The 25,974-nt window shown below is 34.1% G+C and overlaps 1 protein-coding gene across 1 annotated transcript in view; it reads right to left on the bottom strand.

Annotated features, from left to right (window-relative positions):
- The window catches only part of LOC126892297 (peptide chain release factor 1-like, mitochondrial), a 43,041-nt gene extending 22,797 nt beyond the window's left edge, over positions 1 to 20,244 (bottom strand). The window contains exon 1 of the mRNA XM_050661807.1: positions 19,654 to 20,244. Within this exon, the coding sequence (XP_050517764.1) occupies positions 19,654 to 20,170 (517 nt within the window). The 5' untranslated portion in view covers positions 20,171 to 20,244. The remainder of the gene's footprint in view (positions 1 to 19,653) is intronic.
- Between the last annotated feature and the right edge of the window lie 5,730 nt (positions 20,245 to 25,974).

Here is a 25,974-nt window from a genome sequence, read left to right as displayed (position 1 = left end):
TCTCGAATCTCATTCGCTATTTGCTTTTCCTCTTCTTTCTCATATTCTTTCACAACATAGCGCGCCGCTGTTCTACACCTATCAGCGAATCTCCGATAATTTTCCCCCTCCTTCCGTCGGATGTTCATTAGTTTCGCCATTTCATCCACTCTGTCTTTCTTCACCCCAAACCGCTGCAATAGCAGCCCTTTTATCTCCTTCCATGTGCATCCCTCTTGCTTCTGACTCGTCGCATTTCGCAAAAATTCCGCCGCCTCGCCAATCATCCTTCGTCTCACCAAACCAGCTGTGTTCTGCTCAGTCCACCTCTGCTCAGTCCACCCATTAATTTGCTGCAATCTCTACTCTCCCAACAAACTCCTCTACACTCATCTCTCCTTCGCTACCACACCATTCTTTCACCTCTCTAGCACCTATCATTTCCGCCCTCCTACTTCCTGCCATTCTCAGTTCTTCCATCTCCTTTCTCAAATAGTTTAGTTCGTTTTGGGAGACTCTCTGTCTCTCATCTTGTAACTTGCATACTTCCTCTCTCGCCTTTTCTAACTCTTGTTTCAATCTATCTACCTCGTCACCAACTTCCGCCATGGTTTTTAGAGGCAAAACAAAACCCCAGTCTTACACCCGTCGGCAACGTGTCTTTCGCTTGATTCTCGTCACACCTATACCCCGAGTAGACAGCCCAATGTCCACGACAACTAATAACTAATCTATCCCACCACCGCTGCTACCATTGTATTGAACCGGCTGTAGTGTTCTAATGTCCTACTAACTGTACGAACCGGCTATGTTTCTAGGTATTATGCACATTAAAGGTTCTAATGTCTTACATAAGAAAATAAGAAAAAAGCCATTACCTTATGGCTACGGCTTCCGAAGTCTCAGTAAGTACACGCATCGATTGAAGTCCCCTGCGATAAGACACCACCTTTAGCATCCGTCACTTATTGTTCCAATTCTACACTTTAGATTAGACTATTGTTTTTAAAGTTTTACGCACTACCGGCAACTTCGGAAATTGTTAGTACGGTATGGCGCGACCCCGTATTTTTCTCCTCTAATAATAATAATAGTCTCCCGTTTTATACCGCACGCGGCTTTGGGAGTATAGCAGGGTAGTCTGCTATATCTAGGGCCTACGGTATACAAGGAAGGTAACAGGGCCAGTGCTACGCTTCAACCGCCTATTATTACCCCTGGTTTTACCCAAGGTACTCATTTTATTCAGGCTGAGTAGATCTGGGGCCTATAGACATTTTTAAAAATGTCTAGTTGTTCTTGCCGGCGGTAGGATTTGAACTCCGGACCACCGGCATGCGAGGCAAGCACACTACCACCTGCGCTACGCCGGCCCTCCTTTTCTCGGCGCCTCCTTTTCTCTCTTGCCTTTTCTCCTTTTATCACTATTGAAAAATTTGCACTTTTTCCGCAAAGAATTAACCAGTTTACCCGTAACTTAAAAATTTCTCCTCGTTCGCTCGTCGATCACGCACACGCGAAGAAAATTTAAAATCGTTCTTTCCCTTACGACTGTTATTCGATCACTGCCCCAAACCAAAAACTAAAATAATTCTTCGAATCTGTTCCTATATTATTAAAAGTTTTTAACATCGAACAAGAAGAAATAAACTCATTAATTTTTATCACCCCGAAAAAAGGTTCTCCCATCTGTTTTTTCGCTTGTTAGAAAATTTTACTATCAGTACCAGACGAAGAGGTATCCTGAAGTCGGGAAAACCCGACAATAACATATTGACTTGACAGCCATAAAACCATAGACGTTACAGTACCTTTATTTGTTCAATAGCAACTACCAGAGTACTTATGTTTTTGACTGAAATTTGATAGGATTTTAAAAAACTGAGGTTATGTTTAAATAATTTATTACTTATTTTTGTTTTTTAATTAAGAATTCGTAGTAAAAACTAACAATAAATCTTACTTAAGTACTTAGGTATGTCCAGCATACAATGTGCCTTACTGTTTTAACACTGCAATGAGAGCCTGCATTATAGAGCCTACACTGCATTATAGAGCCAGATGCCTCGAGTCTATAAGAGGAAATCAAATAAGGCGGAAGATGGACACAAGAAAGTTTAAACCAAGCAATAGCCAATTTTATCAGGGCAAATGTCAGCTTACCAAGCATCGAAACGTTATAAGATTCCAAGATCTACCTTAATATTAAAAACTAAAGGATGGGTGGAAGAAAACCAAGGACATCTACAATAACTTCTGGTAGTGGTGGAAAAAGTCAAGCAATTTCCGCAATTTATGAAGAACGACTTATGAAAAATCTAAGTGTAATGAATAAATAGGGTTTTGGACTCACCAAAGAAGAGGTAAAAGATATTGTGCAAGGATTCGTTCAGAAAAACAACTTTACTGTCCCTTTTAAAAATGGTCGACCAGGGGATGATTGGTGGAGAAATTTTAAAGATCGTAATAAAATTTCTCTTAAAAAACCCGAACGTTTAGAGGGTTCCCGTTCAAGACAAGCCGGAGATCATTTTGTTGTTAATCATTTTTTTGACCTGCTTGGTGAACTTATCCATGATTTAGGTCTAGAAAACAAGCCTGAAGCTGTTTGGAAATGTGATGAAAGTGGGTTTAATAGTGATCCTAGCTCAACCAAAATTGTATGCAAGAAAGATCAGCCTGCGAAAAGATTAACTGGCGGTAGCGGACGAGAGACAACGACAGTCTTGGCATGTGGAAATGCTAAAGGGGAAATTCTACCCCCTGCAATAATTCATAAGGGGAAGAGAATTTGGGATAGCATGTTTGGTGGTCAGGACTCATTTCCAGGGGACATTATATTACACAACTGAAAAGGGCTGGATGACAGAGGTGGTTTTTTTATGTGGTTTAAGAAGTGTTTTTTTAGGTCATGTTACACAACGACCAGATATTTTAATTTACGATGGTCATCTGTCTCATATTAGCATTGAATTATTAGAAACAGCACTAGAGAATAATGTCGACACCCCCATCGAACAAGGTTGTAACTCAAGTTACATCTTTTTTCAGATTTCAACACAGGCGAAAAATTTCGTGGATTTCATTCAGTGAGCCGACAAAACTCTGCCGGAAACCCAAATAATTGCCCGCGTTTTGTTGAAAATTTGCGGAACAATCACCCGCTGCGAAAGTGTTAATTAATAGCGGCATTATCTATATTTATTTAGCAATAATTAGAAAAAAATCTTTAAATGAAAATAATTCGCTTTTTTTTCGTGGGCCGCAAAAAAATGTATAAAGGGCCGCATGCGGCCCGAGGGCCGCACTTTGCCCACCCCTGCTCTATATCATAAATCAAAAAAATACGAGATCCTTTGTAAAATGTATACTTTTAATTCCCTAAATAAGGGTTACATTAAATCACAGAACGTTTTCGGGTTAAAAACCCGAACATCAGTGTTACTAAAAGCCAAAAAAAATAGCAAGCCTGAGCCAACAAAATGTTTTGGGTAAAAACCGTTTAAATGTTGACAGTTGTTATGTTATACTACATATAATAAAAATATTTAATGATGTTGCAAATATATTGTTTGTCCGCTATAACTTTTCCCATGCGTCTAGATTCATTTTCAAACAAATTAAGTCAAAACATAAAGTGAAACGTACGCCGATGTGTGTAGTATATAGTATACAGTATATAAAATGTATATACCTACAGATCGACGTTCGTTTCACTTTATGTTTTGACTTAATTTGTTTAAAAATGAATCGTGACACATGGGAAAAGTTATAGCGGACGAGCTATACCTGGATATTACCCAAGGCAACACGTGGTTGGAATTTGAGGATTAAAACCTCACATATTGAAGTTCAATGGCCAACTATAACATAACAACTGACAACATTTAAAGGGTTTTTACCCAAAACATTTGGGTGGCTCAGGCATGCTATTTTTTGGCCTTTAGTAACAGTGATGATGGATTTTTTAATCCGAAAATGTTCTGTGATCTAATGTAACCCATGTTTAGGGAATTTTAAATATACCTTTTACAAAGGATCTCGTATTTTTCTAATTTGTTTGTATTGTAGCTCAATTGTCACTACTCAAAAATTGTACCTCAATTGAATTCTATTATTCTATTATAATCAAGCCTTCTTAGCTGTAAACAGGGGCCCCGCTACCATATGTGCAAAGTGTGCAATGCACACGGGCGCCATCTTTTAGGGGCGCCAAAACCCTGGGTCCAAAATTGCAAAAAAATTTGGAAAAAAAAACAAAAAAAATAAAAGCTGACAAATTAAATAGAATTAGAAATAGGAGAAAAGAGGAGGAAAACACAATACTTCGGCCATATAATTCTTCTTCTTCTTCCTCTTTATAAGCAATTCTGCTTGTTCATTGGCGGATTGATACCTCTATGGAAGGTTGTCACTCCATCTCTTGCGCGGTAGGCCGATACTTCTTCTACCGATTGGTGATTTATCTCTTGCTATTTTGACCACACGTGTCTCCCCCATTCTGGCTATATGGTTGTTCCATTCTTTTTTTCTATTTAGTGTCCACTCGTTTATTCACTGTACGTTACATTGTCTTCTGATATCTTCTCTCCTCTTTCGATCTCTCAGTGTATTTCCTGCAATTCTTCTCAGTACGCTCATCTCTGTCGTTTCCAGTAGTCTTTGTGTTGTGGCTGTATCGGGTACTTACTTACTTACTTACTTACTAAGGCATCCTGCCAATCTGTTTCCTTTTTGTACTTGATTTCTCACTTCTTTGTCCAGGTCTAAGTAACTTGACAGGTAATTCCAAGGTATTTTCTTTCCATTACTTGTTCAATACCAATACCATCAATTTCTATTTTACATCTGATTGATTGTTTACTGATTATTATTGTTTTGGTTTTTTGAGATAAAATTGTCATATTGAATTCTTTTGCTCTTATGTTAAATCTGTAGACTAATCTTTGCAGACTATCTTCATCTTGGGCTACCAATATTGCGTCGTCTGCGTAGCAGAGTAGCCATATAATTAGAGGACCTAAATACCATCTACTTCGCCTTTAATAAAAGGAAAAGCGGAGGAAAAGAGATGGATTGGTCGAAAGAAACTTTCATGGTTGCGTAATATTAGACAATGCTGTGGAACCACAGTAGAAAAATTATTTCGCGCAGCAGCCGATAGAGAAAGGGTTTCAGAAACTTGTAAAAATCATGATAGACTAAGAGCCGCTATAGGTGAAATTTCTTAATCATTTTAGGCACGACGGGACCCTATAACTTAAATAGTAGAACCTAAAAGAAAACGTTTGAGCACTGTGCCGTCACTTTTCAGTGGCACATGCGTCTACAGTGGCGCATCAAACTTTCCACTTATGGACGGGATACATAAATTAAAAAAATACCCTCATTACCAGAATTTAATTTTTTTCATTTTTTTAAGTTCTATGTGATTAAGACATAAGATTCATCGTAATTTTAACCCACCACCCCCTTCTCTCTGCCCCCACCATCAAAAACTTTATTTTTCGATTTTATTTTTTTTGGTGGGATGCAATCAATTTTAAAATTTCAAAAAATTCACACACATAGTTAAGGCTTGTATAAAACACGTCTATTTTTTATAGACCTGTAGGTTGAGTGTACATAACCTCAAAAAAATTTTAAAATTTATTTGGAAAAAAGTATATAACTTTTTTTTTGGGGATAGCTGCAGATCTAATTTTTTCTTAGTCTTTTGTATTTTATCAAACACTATATTTCTAATTTTTTTCAGATTTTTCTGTAACGCTGGTCACCTTCAAAAATCCAAAAAACTGTTTTTTAAGGGGGTTTTGGGGGGTTTGAACGTGTTTTTCTGATTTTTAAATATTCTAAAGAACTCAGTTACTTCAAGTTACATATAACCTATAAAAACAAAATTGATTTGATATATTATGAAGTCTATAAAATAGGGAAAATCCCCCAAAACCCCCCAAAAAACAGTTTTTCGGATTTTTGAAGGTGGGGAGCCTTACGGAAAAATCTGAAAAAAATAAAAAATATAGTGTTTGATAAAACACATAATATTAAGAAAAAATTAGACCTGCAGCTATTCCTCAAAAAAAGTTATACGCTTTTTTGAAAAAAAAAATTTCTTTTAATTTTTTGAGGTTATGTACACTCTACCTATGCGTCTATAAAAATAGGCATGTTTTATAAAAACCTCAGCTATGCGTGTGAATTTTTTGAAATTTTAAAATTGATTGTATCCCACCAAAAAAAAAATAATAAAAACGAAAAATGAAGTTTTTGATGGTGGGGGCAGGGGGAAGCGGGTGGTGGGTTAAAATTACGCTGAATCCTATGTGTTAATCACAAAAAAATTAAAAAAATAAAAAAAATTGAATTCTGTTAGTAAGGGAGGGTAACTTTTAATTTATTTATCCCGTCCATAAGTGGAAAGTTTGATGCGCCACTGTCGACGCATGTGCCACTGAAAAGTGACGGCACAGTGTTCAAACGTTTTCTTTTAGGTTCTACTATTTAAGTTATAGGGTCCCATCGTGCCTAAAATGATTAATAAATTTCACCTACAGCGGCTCTTAGTCTATGACGGCCAATGTCTGAATATGGACACGGCACCTAAAGAAGAAGAACAGTGGCGTAGCTGACAGACCCGCAGGGCCTGCAAGGACCAAAACATATTTTCCTAATAAGCATCAAAATAGGGAATTTGGAAGGAAGTAATGAAGCGGATAATTGACGTAATTCTTACCCTTCTGGGTGCAATTTAGCGTTTCGTGTACACGTTGGTAGTTTAGATGAAAGTGAATCCCAAAAAGGTAATTTTTTGTCGGTGGTTTTTTTACTAGCTCAATATTATCCTGTTACAGCTAAATCAATCGATAAAAACAATATCTTAAAAATAAATTACATTGGCACCCAAATACAAAACGAAGTTATAAATTTGCTGGCTCAAGAAACTGAAAACAAATTGATCAATTTAATTAAAAAAGTTGTTTTTATTCAATAATTTATTCTTGATACCACTCAAGATATTTCAAAACACGATCAGCTTAGTTTTGTTTTCCGTTGTGTAAAACTAACTTGCGATAAAAATAATTTACCTTCCAAAGTAGAAGTTATTGAAAGTTTTTTGGGACTTATTCGCATTTTGGACCAAAGTGCAGGCGGTCTTGTAAATAAAATTTTAAAATTTATACAATCAAGGCACCTTTCCGTACACAACTGCAGAGCAAAGGGGTATGCTGGGACAAGCGTTATAAGTAGTGTATATTCAGGCGTACAAAGGCGCATAACTGACATTGAAAAAACAGCTTCCTATGTTCATTGTGCATCCCATAATCTGAACCTACTGTTGAATGATGCCGTTGCTGGTGTACAGGAGCTAGGGATGGACTCGAGCCGAGCCTAGCTCGAGATAGACGCTCAGCTTGAACTTCGAGCTGCCGGATAAGCTCGTGGCTCGTGTCGACTCGACTCGAATATTTCGAGCCGGATGGAATTTATTCCATACTTTACGGACACATAAATGTAGGTATATTAAAAACACATATTATTTGTAGTCTGAATTACTTATTCTCAAACAAAAGTATCAGTCGTAGCAGAAATAAATTAATTCAAAAAAGTATTAAGCATTAGCTAAAATATTGACATTGTTTTTTGTTGAAAAAAAAAAAACAAAAACAAAAACAATGACAAACACACAAGACAATAGAAACGTAATACTAAACGACACCACAATAGAAGCGGTTAATATTATATATATTTGGGACAGATTATAAAAATAAATAAGGAAAACCAAACAGCGGAGGTAAAAAGAAGGGTCAGATTAGCCTGGGCAGGATTTGGAAAATTAAAATGGGTCCTAAAGAATAAAAAAATACAACAATACTTAAAAACAAGAGTGTTTGACCAGTGCATACTCCCAATTCTCACATACGCATGTCAAACATGGACCTTGACCAAGGCAAACATGGATAAAATAATAAAGACACAAAGAGCCATGGAGAGAGCAATGTTAGGAGTAAAATTGACAGACAAAAAGCAAAACAACTGGGTCAGAAATAGAACAAAAGTCAAAGACGCAGGTCAACATATAACCAGGCTAAAATGGAGCTTCGCAGGTCATAACGCTAGACAAACGGACAATAGGTGGAATAGCACGATACAACAATGGAGACCATGGACAGGAAAGAGAGCAAGAGGACGACCCCAGATGAGATGGGGAGACGACATTAAAAAGATAGGAGGAACGCACTGGAAACAGAAAGCACTAAACAGAAGCGAATGGAGGAAACTGGGGGAAGCCTATGTTCAGAATTGGACGAATTAAAGGGCAAAAGAAGAAGAAGAAGAAGAAAATATTGACACGCTCGTCAAGGAAATCTCGGCTCAATTCGAATTCAGCTCGGCTCGGCTCGTAAGAAACAAACCGGATTGAGCTCGAAGCTCGGCTTGTCAAACGAGCTGAGCCGAGCTAAGCTCGAGTTTTTTTTACGATATGAGTAAGAGATTATATGTTTTTTTTAGCGCAAGTATTAAAACATGGGATGTACTATACAGGGTGTTTCATTAATAATTGTCCATATAGTAACTGGAGAAACCTTATCACAAATTACGAAGATTTAACCTAAAACACTTAAATAAAATGTGGTTCCTTACTGAGTTACAGGGTGTTTTATCTAAAAATTTAAAAACTATTTTTGCTCAGCATTTTAAAACTATTTGACGTATCCTTTTCGTACTTGGCAGGAAGTATAGGTACTGTACAAACTACTAATTTATGTTAAACAAACGTTTCTGTCTATTACCAGAGGCGTACGACGGGGGAAAGTGAATGGTTGACCCTTTCCAAATTCTACGCCACTGGCGGAATTGCTATTTTGGTTCAATTTTTGGATTCTCCAATACTTTCTATGAAAATAATATACTCCTCATTCGTAAAGATAAAGTCTTTAGTTTTCGAGATATTTGAAGTTAAACATGAAACGACACGGTTTTTTTTATTAATGTATTGTGTCGCTTCATTTTTAATTTCAAATATCTCGAAAACTAATTATTTTATCTTTACGAATGAAGAGTATATTCTTTACATAAAAAGTATTGAAAAATAAAAACATTACACTAAAATAGCAATTTCGTCAGTAGCGTAGAATTTAGGAAGGGTCAACCAGCCACTATCCCCCGTCGTACGCCTCTGGTAGTAGCTAGAAACGTTTATTTATCTTAATTTAGTAGGGTGTACAGTACCTACACTTTCTGCCAAGTATGATAAGGATACGCCAAATAGTTTTAAAGTACTGGGTACAAATTTTTTAAATTTTAATCATATGAATAATATCATAAATTGATCAAAATAACTGTGCCGTTTCATAGTTAACTTCAAATATCTCGAAAACTAATGACTTTATCGTTACGAATGAAGAGTATATTATTTACGTAGAAAGTATTGGAGAATCTAAAAATGGCACTAAAATAGTAATTCCACCAGTGGCGTAGAATTTGAGAAGGGTTAACCATTCACTATCCTCTGTCGTACGCCTCTGGTAGTAGCTAGAAACGTCTGTTTATCATAATTTAGTAGGTTGTATAGTAGTCGCACTTTCTGCCAAGTATGAAAAGGATACGTCAAATAGTTTTAAAATGCTGAGCAAAAATAGTTTTTAAATTTTTAGATAAAACACCCTGTAACTCAGTAAGGAACCACATTTTATTTAAGTGTTTTAGGTTAAATCTTCGTATTTTGTGCTAAGGTTTCTCCAGTTACTATATGGACAATTATTAATGAAACACCCTGTATATGTACTATTATGACTTTGGATTCATCGCGTTTGCCAACACTTAAAAGGTTATGTGAAACCAGTTGGTCATCCAGGCATGATGCTGTTACGGCTTTGCGTCGAGATTTCCGACAAGTAAGTAATGAAATCTTTAACGAAAATTTTATTGCTATCTAAAAAAAATGATGGAAAATTAGAAGCTAATGCATAATTAGAGCATATGAATAATTTTGAATTTGCCGTTAACATTACTATTCAATTCAATCTAAAATACTCAACTTTATTAATCTAACATCAAAACTTTTGCAATCTGAAAAGGCAGAGTTAACGGTTGCCCTTCAACTTTTTTAAAAAACTAGTGATAATCTGCTTCGAGAAATGAGAAATTTGTTTTCCGAAACTTTAGCAGAAGCAGCAGGAATAGCAGAATAGTTGGGTATTATACCAGAATTTAAAAATAAACGGATAAAACGTATAAAAAAATTTTATGGTAAGCTCAGCTGGGACGAAAAAATAACTTATAGCAAAAAAAGTTTTGAAGTTAATGGTTTCAATGTAAAAGATATAATATTGCAACAACTTGCTAATAGGTTTTTCGGATTAAGAGACATGTATAATAGGCTTTCATGTCTATTCCCAAAAAATCTATTAACACTAACGGACTTATTAAAGAAAGGCCAAATATTGCCCTTTACACATATTTTAGTAATTATACTGTTATTTGGTGACGTTATGTTTATAATAAGGGGGCCCACAAAAATTGTCGCGGGAGGGCCCCCCAATCTTCAGCTACGCCACTGAAGAAGAAGGTATAAATACACACGAAATTTTTTTAGTATATTATCCAGTTACTGCTGATTAATGCAAGAGAACATGTCAGAAGTCAGACATTTTAATTCATTTTATTATGCTTTTATTCTGTTTGTTTCATTTTGATAGGTTTAGTGTACAAAATAATTCCATTTACTCACAGATTTTGTTGTGAATTTAAAGAACCTCTTGTATTGACGTGAAATCTGGCGTACACATAACTAATATGCCAAAGAAAAAATGTAATATTGTGCCCAGAGCTTTTGCCCTGGGGGTCAGCGTGAACCCCGTGAAACATACGTTCAAAATAAGTGTAGAATTGGATAAATTGACTAATTCTAAGCAACTTTGGTTATATAGATTATTTTTACTAAGTCAATACTTTTTGAGTTATTTGCGAGTAAATATGTTCATTTCTCAACAAAAAACCCCATTTTCGCACATAGGTAACTCAAAAAGTATGTATTTTATCGAAAAAAAAAATGATCTTAGCAAAGATATAGCTTAAAAAAAAAGTAAAAAATGGTATATATTTATGAAGTCTGTACCCAGTAGAAGCAGATTTGCAGCTAATGAAAAGTAGGTTCTTATTCGTCAAATTACAAATCGAATATTTCAACTTGAAGTAAACAAAAAATGAAGCACTTTTCGGGTAAAACTCATTACAACTTTTTTTAAAGTGTTTATTTAAAAAATGCTTTATTTTTGTTTTTAAAAAAAAGTTTCCAGCATCATGAAATTAATTGTTACCGCTTTACCATTTACTTTATACTTATATGTATTACTTATTTTCGATTTTGAAAAGATTTGGTTTTAAAGTAAAATTTTTTAATCTTAAAAAATTCTTTGTGTTCAAAATAACTTAAAAATAATTAGTGATGTAAAAAATCTCAAGCAATAAAAAAAATTTAGGTAGGTTTCGTTTTTCTGAATAATCTGGATTTTTTGTTTTTCTCCAAGACAAAAATAAGCACTATGAACCGATGAAACTTAAGTAAAGTGATGATACATAAGTAAAGTAGCTTGTGGTGAAGAGGTAACGATTAATTTCATTTGGGATACTAATTAGGGGGTGATTTTCACAATTTTTTTTACAAAAAAAAAAAGGGTTTAACATTATTCTGACCGTAACTTACTTACTTTTGATGTTAGTAAGTTATAAAAAAAAACAAAAATAAAGATTATTTTAAACACTTTAAAAAAGTTATAATGAGTTTTTCTGATAAGTGAAATATTCAATTTGGAATTTGACGAATAAGAACCTACTTTTCATTAGCTACAACTCTGCTTCTGCTGGGTATATAGACTTCATATGTACACCGTTTTTTCACTTTTCTATAATCTATATTTTTGCTAAGAATATTTTTTCGATAAAATACTTACTTTTTGAGTTATTTGTGACAAACTGTCTAAAAGTTTGTTATTTTTTTATTGAAAAATTAACATATTTACTGCAAATAACTCAAAAAAGTAAAAAAAAAAATCGATAGAACAAAAGTGGCTTAAAATTAAATGTTTTATTCAACTCCGGATTTTTTTAACGTATGTTTTTTCATCCCCGAGAAGGGGTGAAAAGTTCACTTTTTGCTTTATTTCACGCACCTACCTACCTACCATCAAAAAATACATGAAAAACATGATCTAAAATGTCTTAAGGGGCGCCAAATTTTTTTGCACACAGGCGCCAGTAGCCTTTACGGGGAACCTGGCTGTAAATGTATTTATAATGTCTTCTATTATTCTATTATAATCAAGCCTTCTTAGCTGTAAATGTATTTATAATGTCGTCAAGAGGATGCTCGTTTGTGTTCAATTGATATTTTACTTAAAGTAGATTCTCTTTTGTCCCAGTGTATTTCTCATGTAGTTTTTGATGCCGTTGAGTTTGCTAAAACTTCATTCTCTACTTGATACAATCATATTGTGACTGGTAGTGTGAGAAACATTATCAGTACAGTAGTAATGTTAGGGTAGTCTTCTTGTACTTTATTTTTATAAATAAGCCTTAAAATTCCTCTTGATGTGATCCATCGCCCTCCCCTGGATCCGCCACTGCCTGGCACTTGAAACTTCTCACAGTAACAAGTTAGTAAGACGAACAAACAGGTATTGTATCACATACTACGATCACATTATTTTAACCTATCTTTCAAACACAAGTTCTTCTAGTGACTCAAAATTTAATGGAAAGGTAACTGACCAGTCGGCTAACTGAATGTCATCTCACATATGAGACCTTTGTAGTTAATTGTTAAAATCAAAACTTATACAAAACAATGACATAAATTCACTAAGAATGTAGTGGCATCAGTGGCGTAGCTAGCTCCACAGGGGCCCCCTATCAAAGTTTGTCGCAGGGCCCTTTTCCACGACTAATATGGAATAGTGCTAAAAAATGTTCAACAAAAGCAGCAAAAACGCGTATATAGAATAGAATAGAAATAAACTTTGTCACTGAAAATTTTACAATTTTATGGACAAACCGTAGGTACAAAGAGTAGGAAAAAAGCAACAACGAATACTGTTTACTGAAATTACACAAATCGTCAATATTATTACAAAATAAAAGATAATGAAATAAAACAAAACAATACAGGATGTTTCATTAATAATTGGAAATATTTTAACTGTAGATTCCTGGGCTCAAAATATTACGATTTAACCCAAATCACCTACTCAGAAAAGGCTTCCTAAGGGAGCCGGAGCTCTTTGAAAATGGTGCCTTTTAATTAGTTTTTTTTAAACCTCTAGAACACATCTATTTAGAAACACTAAAACTGGTATGGCTATTTATCTTTCAGAGATAAATCTATTTCATAAATTGCGCATTTCTAGTACCATATGCGTCCTCTTTGGGTAGGGCAACAGATATTTTATCGCATAACTTTTTTGTCTTTAACTGTTAAGCATTTTTGACACTGGATTATTAAATTGTATGGTATTCTTGTACTAAAAGTTACTCTTACCTTAAGTCGGTAGGATACATCGTTTTCTAGAAAAATCGGTTTGAAATTTTTTCGTTTTTTGAATCAATATTTAAAAAAATTCCAAAAAAACGGTGTATTTTACTGACCTAAAGCAAGAGTAACTTTTAGTACTTACTAGAATACCTCATAATTTAACAATCTAGTATCAAAAATGTTTTAAAATTAAAGACCCAAAAAAATAATGCCATAAAATATCCGTTGACCTACTCAAACGGATGCATATGACCGGTACTAGAAATTCGCAATTGATAAAATCGATTCATCTCTGAAATAAACGTACCAGTTTTCGTTTTTTGTTTCATAGTTTTTTTTTTGAAAATTTTTCTCACATTATAAAAATACACAATTTTCAAATCGACATTTATAGAAAACGGTGTATCCAATCGACTTAAGCAATAGTACCCTTTATTACTAGAATGCCTCACAATTTAATAATCCAGTGTCAAAAAGGCTTAAAAGTTAAAGATAAGAAGGAACATAAATAGGCATACCAGTTTTGATTTTTCTAAATACAGTAGAGCGTCGATAATCCGAACACTAGTAATCCGAACGATCGCTAATCCGAACGCAAAAAAATTATAAAATTAAAAATATGCATGATCACGGACCGAATTTTTGGATTTAATATGACAATATGGCCAAAAATATGACCGCGGATTTTTGTTTTGTTTATCCAGAAATACATACAATATATTTATTTATTATGCAGGTGTACTACGGTAACTAAAACGTATGTACATATATGTACTATGAGCTTTGTATGTATATTTTCGATAATCCGAACAATTTGATAATCCGAACTACCCCTGTACCAATTAGTTCGGATTATCGACGTTCCACTGTAGAAGCGTTCTGGAGGTATTTAAAAAGAACTAATTACAAGACGCCTTTTTCAAAGAGCCCTAACTTTTGTAAGAACTTTTTTCAGACTAGGTGATTTGGGTTAAATCTTAATACATATTTTGAGCCCAGGAATCTACAGTTAAATTATTTCCAATTATTAATGAAAATAGAGATAATGAAATAGGGATTCCAACATAATATGATGAATATTTAGCCATCATTCAAAAAATGAAACAGAAAAGAACACCAGGCCCAGATGAAATTCCCAATGAGATAATTAAAAACGGAGGGGAAAAGTTATTAACAAGCATCTATAACCTAATAGTCAGAATATGGGAAGCAGAAGAAATGCCCGAGGATTGGAAAGAAGGCAGAATTATACCAATATTTAAGAAAGGAGAAGTAACAAACTGTACTGTTCTTACGATGTCAGTTGGACCAGAAGCATTTTTGGGGTCCGGTCAGTAATTCTACGAAGAGCATAGAAATAAAGATAAACCATATAAACATTTGCTTGCTTCAAAATTGATCACTCCTTGTATTAGTCCACATGGACGCGGGTGTGGCTTATTAATTTCTAACGTATCTTATTGGGCAATACTGAAGAGTAATTGGTCAAATTGTTCGGAAGTGCTTAGACTCAAATCATATCGTTATCTGGTCAAAATACCTTCTCATGTTTCAAAGGCGGCAAGCAATATAAACACTTTATAAACAGTGTCGTCGTCATAACTTACAATTATTTTATTTTTATAATACATTTTTTGTCTCATTTCTTTAGTACTTAAAAAATGACAAAAGCACATTAAATTGCATTTGTAAGTATTATATACTTTTAATGATAAATTTTAAATTTTAATAACTGTATTGTTTATACAGGATGTCCCATATATTATGCGAGATTTAATGACGTCAATTTGCTCAGTCCGCTGATTGGATAATGTAATTAATGGAATTTTTCATGTTTCATATTATTTTTTCCATATTTTCCTTTGTATGTGTCCATGTCTAAGAGCCATATATGAAGAGAGGGAGTGTACATTGATTGAAGACTCTTGATTTTAGGTATTGGGGGTATTTTTTTTTTTTAGAATAAAAGACAGCTTTCCGAGTGATGCCCAGGCCAATCTTATTATTTTTTTTATTTCTTCGGTCTGATTTTTTTTATTTAATTTAGTGATTTGTCCTAGAATATCTCTTTTACTTGCTTTATTCTTGTTTGTGCCACTGTAATTATTGGTTCTCCTTGTTGATGGGTCATGGCTTTTGTTTTACTGTAAGCGATGTTCAGTCCCATCTTTGTCGATTCACTATCTAGTGCTTCCATCATTTTTTGTAATTCTTCACTATTTTCTGTTTTTATATATATATATATATATATATATATATATATATATATATATATATATATATATATATATATATATATATATATATATATATACTTACAAGTTAAAAGTGACATTTGGAAAAATTGTGTAGCTCATGTTCAAGTAAAATAAAAATATTATCTATTATCTTGCTTTATCACCAATATTAATGTCTTCTTCTTCTTTTCCTTCTTCTTCTTCTTGTGTAGACATGACTCTATCTGTTTTTTAATGTGCCTCCAGTAAGTTGTCATTCCATCGTTTTCGTGGTCTTCCCACTTAGGTTTGGATCCCGCGTATGAAAAAAAGTTGATTAATAGCAAGCTGAAAATTTTTTAATAGCTTAAGAGTGTCTAGTTGGAGAAACTTTGATATATGGGAAGACTGGAACAGGGAAAGTTTTAATTGTGGAACAGGTTAAAAATTTGGAACGGCCAGACCACGAAAACGGCACATGTATTTTGTCCGACAGAACAGACTTAAACTCTCCGAACAGAGATTAAACTCTCATGCAAAAATCAGCCTACTATTTGTCACCAAATGGGCGTTTTAATGAGTGGAATATGTAGAATATGCCAAATGACAGGAATTATGACAGGTGATAAATAGCAGTCTGATTTTTGCATGAGAGTTTAATCTCTGTTCGGAGAGTTTAAGTCTGACCGTTCCAAATTTTTAACCTGTTCCACAATTAAAACTGCCCCTGTTACAGTGTTCCCATATATCAAAGTTTATCCGACTAGACACCGTTTAAGCTATTAACAAGTTTTCAGCTTACTATTAATCAACTTTTTTTTCATACGCGGGATACAGACCTAACTGATCATCTTCCTATTGAGGAACCGTCTCTCGCCGTCCTTACTATTTTGTTTTTTTGTCATTTGGCTCATGTAGTTGTTCCATTATACTCTTCTGCTTTTTACCCAGTTATTAATGTTGTCCACCTTGCATATCTGTCGTATATCTGCACTTCTAGCTCTTCCCATATCCCATCGATTTTTCAAAGTATTTTCATCTCTGCTGTTTCTAGCATTCTTTCTGTCCTTTCTGTATCAAGTCGTGTTTCTGCTGCGTATTTATGTCATTATTGATCTGATAACTGTTATGTAAATTGCGCCTTTCACTTCTTTTCCAATATTGATGTGGTAGTTATAAACACAACAAGTGTCGAATCAAGTTCTGAACACAAGGATATATTTCAACTTGTCAAAAATATGTCCCATGTACAGTAGTAAAAGTGATATCTCCATTAGTCATGAATTAAGACAATTCGACTGGAAGACGAATTGTTCGTTTTCATGTAAGTATTTTATGTGTATATTCAAAGTGTAGTCTTATTTTTTAGTTCTCAAATTAATAAGCACGTTAAATTTCATTTGTATTATGTATTTTTAATTATCTTTGGTGTCAATTTCATAAAGAAATGTGAACAATTAACAACATTATTACTGTTTAACAAATATTGAACCATAATTTAAAAATAAAAGTTTACTCATTAATTTCTATTGCGCCGCCTATGTTTTACAAACGGAGCCGACAATCGGTGTCGAATTTTGTTTTTATACTGGTCCAACTGACATCGTAAGAACAGTAACAATTATAATCAAGTATATTCAAATGGGAAATAAGCCACAATTTTACCTAAAAATGATTTTATTAACGTTTCGACGCCCAAGTCAGGTGTCGTTGTCAAAATACAAAATAATTAATTATAATTGTAACAATTATAGAGCAATATCTCTACTGAGAACAACATATAAAATTCTAACAGCCCTCATCAAACAAAAACTCAATCAATTCACAGAGAAAAAAATTGGAGACTACCAGCAAGGATTCAGAGAAGGCAGATCCACTACAGATGCAATCCACATAGTTACACAAACAATCGAAAAATGCCACGAAAATAACATAGTAGACTATGAACACATCCTCTTCGTAGACTTCAGACAAGCCTTTGACTGTATTGGAAGAAATAAATTATTTATTGAAATGAAAAATCAAGATATACCAGCAAAATTAATCAGATTAACAAAAATGACCATGGATGGAGCTTGAGCTAAAGTAACAACAGAAGAAGGTAGCACAAAATCAATTGCAATAGAAACAGGAGCGTGACAAGGCGATTCCCTGTCAACCACATTATTCAACATAGCACTAGAAGGAACAGTCAAGGCCAGCAAAATTAAAGGAACTATAGCCCACTCCTCAACACAAATAGTTGCATATGCAGATGATTTAGTTCTTATGGGAAGAGACAAGGAAAGATTAAAAGAAGCAGTAACAATCCTGGCAAAAGAAGCACGGAAAAGAGGCCTAGAAATTAACGAAGGAAAACAAAATATCTACTCTGCTCTAGAAGAGAAGATAACAGGATGAGAGAAATCAAAATAGAAAACTACACTTTTGAAAGAGTCCAACAATTTAAATATTTGGGAGTAATAGTGAATGGCCAAAACAAGAGAAGTGAAGAAGTAACGGAACGAATACTAGCAGGTAACAAAACATACTGGAGATATCATAGACTTGAATCATGAATATACAGAGTTGCAATCAGACCAGTAGTTACGTACGCAGCTGAGACAATGTGCCTCACGGAAAAACATGAAGAAAAATTGAGAATATTCAAAAGGAAAATCCTCAGAAGCATTATGGGCTCGATAAGAATGGACAACGGAGAAATGAGAAGAAGAATGAACCATGAACTAAGAGACATAATGAAGGGAGAAGATATAGTTAGATTTATTAAAGCACAAAGGCTGAGACGGCTGGGGCACATAGAGAGAAGGAAAACCGACCTACTGATTAAGAAGATCACCAGATGGAAACCAGCAACTGAAAGGCCAAGGGGAAGACCCAGAGAGAGATGGGAGGACCAGGTCATGAGAGATATCAAAATTCTGGAAGTGAGAAACTGGAGGGAACTATGCACATATCGAAATGAGTCGAAGAAAATTGTAACGAAAGCCAAGTCATACAACAAACTTTGACAACATACAAGTGGAATGCGGAGTGATTCACCGCAATAAGCGAATCTGAGAGCTCTAAGTAAGAGCGGCAAACATTCCACCTGGAATGAAAAGCCCTGATGATGATGATGATTAATGAAATCCCTTTTATATTGCAATATTTAAATAAATTGCAAATTGCGTAATACAACCTCAAGATCTAACAAGTTCAGGGTATAACACTCAAATATAGATAATAATAATAAATCTAATAAACTAATAATCCAAAGTCAAAAGACAGATTTGAATTGAGACTCATTGTTTTAAAACAGATTCAGTTTTTTCAAGCCAAGTGTGAATAGACATTGAAAAGGAGCGTAAACAAAGAAGCTCTGTTCTTTAACAGCGAGCGACTGGCAAATAGATATACCTAAATACAATTTGTAGATAAAGAACAGATTACGCAAAAATATACGCAAACAATACACAGTGTTTCAATGTTTCAAATTATCAAAGATAAAGTGATTACAATTATTGCAATTTCGCATTATACAATGTCTCACACAGCCAACGGTGAATAGACAATCAGAAGTAGCTTGAAAACAAAAAACCTCTGTTGATATAGAACTGCGAGAGGCAGAAAATAGATAGGTACCTGTACAGTACATAAATATAATTTATAATAAAGAATCCATTACATGAAAATGTCTATATTCCAACAATACATGTACACTGTTTTAAAGCGTTTTAATAGTGAAATAATTGCAGAATATTTTGTTCAATTCTTTGAATGGAATTTTGTTTCGACATGCCGCGTTGGGGCCCCGTATAATTGATACGGCTGATACAGCGGTAGCTACGCCTCTGAGTGGCATATAGCCACTACTAAAAATTAAACACTGATCTGAGCTAAGGTACTATAATTTTGAATGAATATTTTTTTCTACTTACTAACCTTTATATTCAACAAAATTACAATACATATCAAACATTTCTTTGGCAAATAGCATAGCTTCTTGGCCTCCGACTCCTGCCTGAACTTCAAGAATAATAGAATTATGAAAGTTTTCTTTTTCAATAGGTATTAATGATTTTAATAGATGTTCATCTAATTCTTTTAACTGATTTTCAAAACTCAATTTTTCTTCTTCTGCCAATTTCTTTATATCCATATCTTTTTCTTCTAATAATTCCCTTAAATTATGGATATTACTTACTAATGCCTTACGATCAGTTAATATTTGGATTATAGGTTGTAGTTCCATTTTTCTTTTATTATTAATGGCATCCCTATTTAAAATTTCAAATTCTGTTTGTAATTTCTTAATATAGTTATTTAAAGAAGTTCCGTTTACATTCAAGTCTAGTTCGTAATTAGGAATTGCACTAAACTTTTTCTTGAAATACATGTCACTACCTCTTATGCCATTTAATAACTTGAAGTACTTCAAAGATTTTCTAAACATAAACATTTTACAAGAATATTTAATTTAAAAATTAACTACATATACAAATGTAAGGTTATTTTCTTCTTTCTTTGATTGATTATTATGATTAATGTCATGAGTCATGATGACAAGCGGCATAGCCACCTTTACTTTACAAGCCATGAAGAGAAAAAGGCAACGTCGCAATTGATGACGTCCGTAGTCTGACTTTCGGACTACCGCTTTCGAAACTACGATTTTAAAGTACAAATTCTGGAAAAATTTATAGTATTTTTTGAGTCGAACAAGAAAATATTATTAAGGCCCATTTATACATACCCGGGCCGTGTCTGTTCCGGGTCAGTGTCGAGTCCGGGTATTTTTATTGCGATATTCACATACAACCGGGTTGTAGCAGTGTGCGTACCGGGCCGAATAAGAGAGGAAAATGTTATTACATATCTCTGTGTAAAAGATAATTGAAAATATTTCGGCTTGGATAGAAGATCTCACCTCACAATATCTATTGCGTGTCTGTTTTCCAGCAGTCGCGTTCACAAAACAATAAAATCGTGTTTATACAAGTCCCTGCGATCCGTGTCATTTTCGTGTATCGCCAGTGCCGACAGCAAAAATATCGGCTGGGATTAATTTCAGACCGGGCCAGGACGGGCCCCGTCCGGGAAACGCCAATGTATAAACATGCTCATAAGAGTACATATTGTTTTTTTTTTAGACCGGGCCCTGTCTTGACACGGAACGGACACGGCCATGATATGTATAAATGGGCCTTTAATTGGAAGTTTGTACAAAATAATATTAAAAGTAATTCCTTGTAAGTAACGTTTGTTATATAAAAAAAACCAATAACAAGAATATAAACGGGATTAATTTTTTTCGAATCCTAAGAAAACTAATAAGTATTTTTCAAAAATTTAAACGCAGAGTGAAAGATTACGTTAGGACCAAGGACCCAAAGTTCCTGAAAACTTCTATGTTTATTTTAATAAGTTACAGGGGTGAAAACCTAAGAAAATTTAGTGTGATTTTTAGTTTCAAATATGTCATTAAAAAAACTTTTTATTCATTCTAAGGGACTTTTGGCCCTCGGTAATAAAGTAATCTTTTATTCTGCGTTTCAATTTTTCAAAAATACTTATTAGTTTTCTCAGAATTCGAAAAAAATGATTACCTTTAAAATACAGGCGTCAAAATTTTTCATTTTGTTCCTTTCCCCTTAAAGTTTGTCGAACTTATTTAGAAACACCCTGAATTGATAAAGAACAAATCTAGTTGTTAAACATAAGCAAATTAATAAAAAAAAACAGAATGTTAAGAAAACCGGAGTCTATAGTTGGGTTTTAATTTCAGTATTTTTTAAATGCCCGGTACACCATAAAAATTTAACTGTTTACCAACAATATTATTACAGAGGTATTGTTAAATAATTAGGCTATAACATATTATAAAAATCACTTAAATCTGCCAACAGGTTTAGGAAATATGAGACATTAAAAATGACAAAATTTTTAAGTGGACGGATTTCTATATGCACCCAAGTTTATATAAAAATATATTATATTGAACTAAAATCATCTTAATAACATACCTTTTAATGTTCTTTATAATTTGGAGCACGAAATATTGTAAAATGTTTCAGTTTCTCTGTAAATACAGTGAAAATTATTTAAAAACAAATGAGAACTGTCAGAATTAATCGGTCTACCAATAGATGTTGCCAAGTTTCAACTTCATGGCTTGTTAAGTAAAGGTGGCTATGCAAGCGGATATCTAGAAATTCTCAGCTATCGTCCCGGCACAGGAGCGCGTGCGCGAAAACTATTTGTAATTTTAAATTTCGACAAGTTGTTAAGGCGCATTTAAATCAAAGCGAACACGAACGAACGAACGAATTCGTTCGTTAACTTTAAGTTGGATTTATAGTTTGACGTAGCGTAGACGTAGACGCAACGTAGACGTAAGAAACGGACTGGAGACGGAAGAAAATATTATGTCAATTTATAGATCCACGTAGCGGAATTTTTGCGCATGAGTAGAAAGAGTAAACAATGACTTAATTCTAATTCAACAACATAGAACATAGCGTATAAATTATACGAACAGTAAACAAACTTTGTGTTTATTTATTTATACTTATACTATTATTTATTATAATATTTATCTGTTTTGTGTGTTACATGGATTAGGAAATAAACGAAAGTATGCTCTTTGGTGCCGCATGCCGTGGGATTTCCAACTATTTTGTTCCATTTCCTGGTCTTTAAATGTTTATTGGATTTACCTATCGTATAATATGTGTGGATAACCACCAGTTAGGCTAATAACAACTCATATTTATCTGAAATATTGAAATGACTATGATATATTTTTATTAAATTAATAACTTAACATCCATTGTATTAACAAATAATTAACAAAATTCGAATATGTTAACAATAATCAACTTTTTACACAATACAAGGAATGAGGGGGCGGGGCGGGTCCACTTTGAGTGACAGAACAAAATTCTGCCTTATGATTGGCCAGACGGAAGAAACGCACTGTAAAAGATGAAAGTTGGTCATCTCTTATGTTACGTTACGTTTCTCTTACGTTCCGTCAGGCGCTTGCGTTCATCTATAAACACGAGTACACAAAATTCGGTGTTGATCTTTTCCAGTGCGTCTCCGTTGCGTCTACGTCTACGCTACGTCAAACTATAAATCCAACTTTATTGTATTTGTACAGCGAATCGAGCACGACCGAACGGATCCGTTCGCATTCGCACATGTTCCAACCGATGTCGGTTGTGAGCGAATCATCAAAGGAAATCGTTGTTCAATGTAGACAGTGGATAGACGGTAGCGAACGAATTCGTTTATAAGTACTGATTTAATTTATATACAAACATTAGTTTGAGAGGGTTGTTTATTGTGTAGTTGTGAAAACATAATTTTGCAATATGGAATATGCCTATGAAACCCAAAATCGAAAATAATAAACAGAAAAACTGATGCTTGTTTTAACATTTCTATAGGAATGGGTTGTGATGTCTCTGAACTAAAAAAATGAATTAGCTTTTGGCATCATTTAGACGAGAAATACAAAAAGAGGGTTCGAAGTGGTTTGCTTTTAAAAGCCTATAATGTTTTTATTGGATAAATTTCAACCCAGAAACACTAATGAGGTAACCATATCAAATTAATTGCTAAAATTAATTAAAAGCAAATTTATTTTGATACACCAATTTTACAATTTATTATTTAAACATAATATAGTCATAATATCAAGAGCAAGTAACTTTTTCGAGGAAGAATTTTAAGAAAGCTGGTTCTTTATTATGTTATTTTCTAAGCTCCCTCAAACAGCGTATAATACCTGCTACCTGCTATTTTTGTAAGCTATTATTGTATTAAAATTTACCCAGCAAGAAACACGAAAATAAACTTAAACACAATGTGTGACTGGCACTGGCCGATCTTAAAAACATCTGCGGGCAATATGCACTCCCGATCATCAACGAATGCGAACGTTCGCTTCAATGTAAATGGCCCTACTTTGTAGCGAACGAATGATCAAGCGAACACTTACGAATTCGTTCCTTCTATTCGTTCTATTCGTTCGTGTTCGCTTTGATTTAAATGTGCCTTTAGGTTATCAAATTATTGGTTACATACAATAAGAATGTTGTTCTGAAGCTATTTCCTTGTGGCATTTTTATGATTAATTATTTATATGGGAAATAAGCCACAATTAAAATGAAAAAAATAATTTTATTAACGTTTCGACGCCCAAATCGGGTGCCGTTGTCAAAATACAAAATATTACTAAAATAAACTAAAGTGTTGTTGCTAAGCAAAAAAATTCTTCTAATAATTTATTTAATCTCACTCATTTATATTGGCAATTCAGACATATATTATACATTTTAAAGTAGAAGACTTTAAAATGATATTGCCAATATTTATGAGTTGCGTTCCTGGGACGACTTACTGAAAGATAGTTCATTCGATTACATGAAATTAACCCCAACTCAAGAATATCCGTCATAAAAAATTATAGCATGTGATATGTCTTTAAAAAGACAACCAAATGCAAGGACAGTAAAATTCTCGCGTTAGAGACTTCATAGTAAATCACAAGGGAAAACCAGGAAAAACCCTGTGATACTATCCCGACATCGTAAGTATTTGGTCTTACATTAATTTACTCTCAAAAAATAATACCAAATTCTGACTTGTAACATGTTTAAATTATAAATAATATTAATAATACTAGATATATAAGTAATACTAAATATAAAATATGTACTAGCTCGATATTATTGACTTACTAATCTTGGTATTTTCTTTTTATTGACTTCCTCTTTCAGTATGGGTAACCACATCCTACTGCATTCTACCGAGGAATTTGCGACACAATTGGTTTCATTTAGCATAATTAGAGCCGCTTCTTTGATTTTTCTCTTTTTACTATCTGATTCTTTCAGGACTATACTTGAATCTCTCCACTGAACTCTATGTTCATTATCCCATGCGTGTTGACATATTTGAGATCTCTCAAATTCTCTATTTTTAATATAAGATTGATGTTCACTTATTCTAACGTCTAATGGTCTTGATGTCTCACCTAAATAAAATTGTTCGCATTCACAAGGTATTTTATAAATGCAATTCTTTGTTCTTTCTTGATCATTGTTAGGTTTAGTTTTAGATAGAATAGATCTCAATGTGTTTGTTGTTTTGAATGTTGTTGAAATGTTGAATTTATTTCCTATTGTTTTAAGTTTCTCGGATAGTCCTTTTATATATGGTATTGATATTTTCCTCGTATTATTTCCCTAATAGCACAAGGACGTCCAATGGACGTCCATTGGACGTCCTTCACGGACTTTAGGGACGTCCTTTGGACGTCCGTTTTCGTCCGAGGAACGTCCTTTATACGTCCTATTTTGGTCCAAATGTCGCGCTACCGAACGTCCATTGGACGTCCATCTAAGGTCCGAGGGGACGTATATTGGAACTTAATCGGACGCAAATTGGACCTTAATCGGACGTCCTAGGGGACGTAAATTGGACCTTAATCGGACGTAAATTGGACCTTAATCGGACATAAATTGGACCTTAATCGGACGTCCTAGGGGACGTAAATTGGACCTTAATCGGACGTAAATTGGACCTTAATCGGACGTAAATTGGACCTTAATCGGACATAAATTGGACCTTAATAGGACGTAAATTTGACCTTAATCGGACGTAAATTGGACCTTAATCGGACGTAAATTGGACTTTAATCGGACGTAAATGGGACCTTAAGCGGACGTAAATTGTACCTTAATCGGACGTAAATTGGACCTTAATCGGACGTCCTAGGGGACGTGAATTGGACCTTAATCGGACGTCCTAGGGGACGTGAATTGGACCTTAACAGGACGTCCAATTTTGGTCCAAAGGCCAAGTTGTTAAACGTCCAATGGAGGTCCACCTAACGTCGGAGGGGACGTTCGGTGGACGTCATTTGGGCATTCATAGGATGTCCCAGTTTGGTCCAATGTCTTGCTGCTGAACATCCATCTAACGTCCTGGAAGGTCATTCGGTGGACGTCTAGCGACGATATTTAGACCTGTGGAGAATGTATTGTGGGAAATAAAAAATATATTTTTTAAGGAACTTATATTTCATCTTATATCAAATTACAATTATTGGATATTACAGTATTTACATTAAATTACAATACACTTCTCCAAGAAATTAACGCACCACCTTAAATATGGGGTATATTTGATGTCTCGTATTTCCTAAACCTGTTGTCCCATCTAAGTGATGTTTTTATAATATTATAGCCTAGG

This window comes from Diabrotica virgifera, chromosome 9, assembly GCF_917563875.1.
Source record: "Diabrotica virgifera virgifera chromosome 9, PGI_DIABVI_V3a".
In the NCBI taxonomy this organism is placed as follows: domain Eukaryota; kingdom Metazoa; phylum Arthropoda; class Insecta; order Coleoptera; family Chrysomelidae; genus Diabrotica; species Diabrotica virgifera.
The sequence above is the reverse complement of the archived record's forward strand: the minus strand, read 5'-3'. Positions and strand labels throughout refer to the sequence as shown.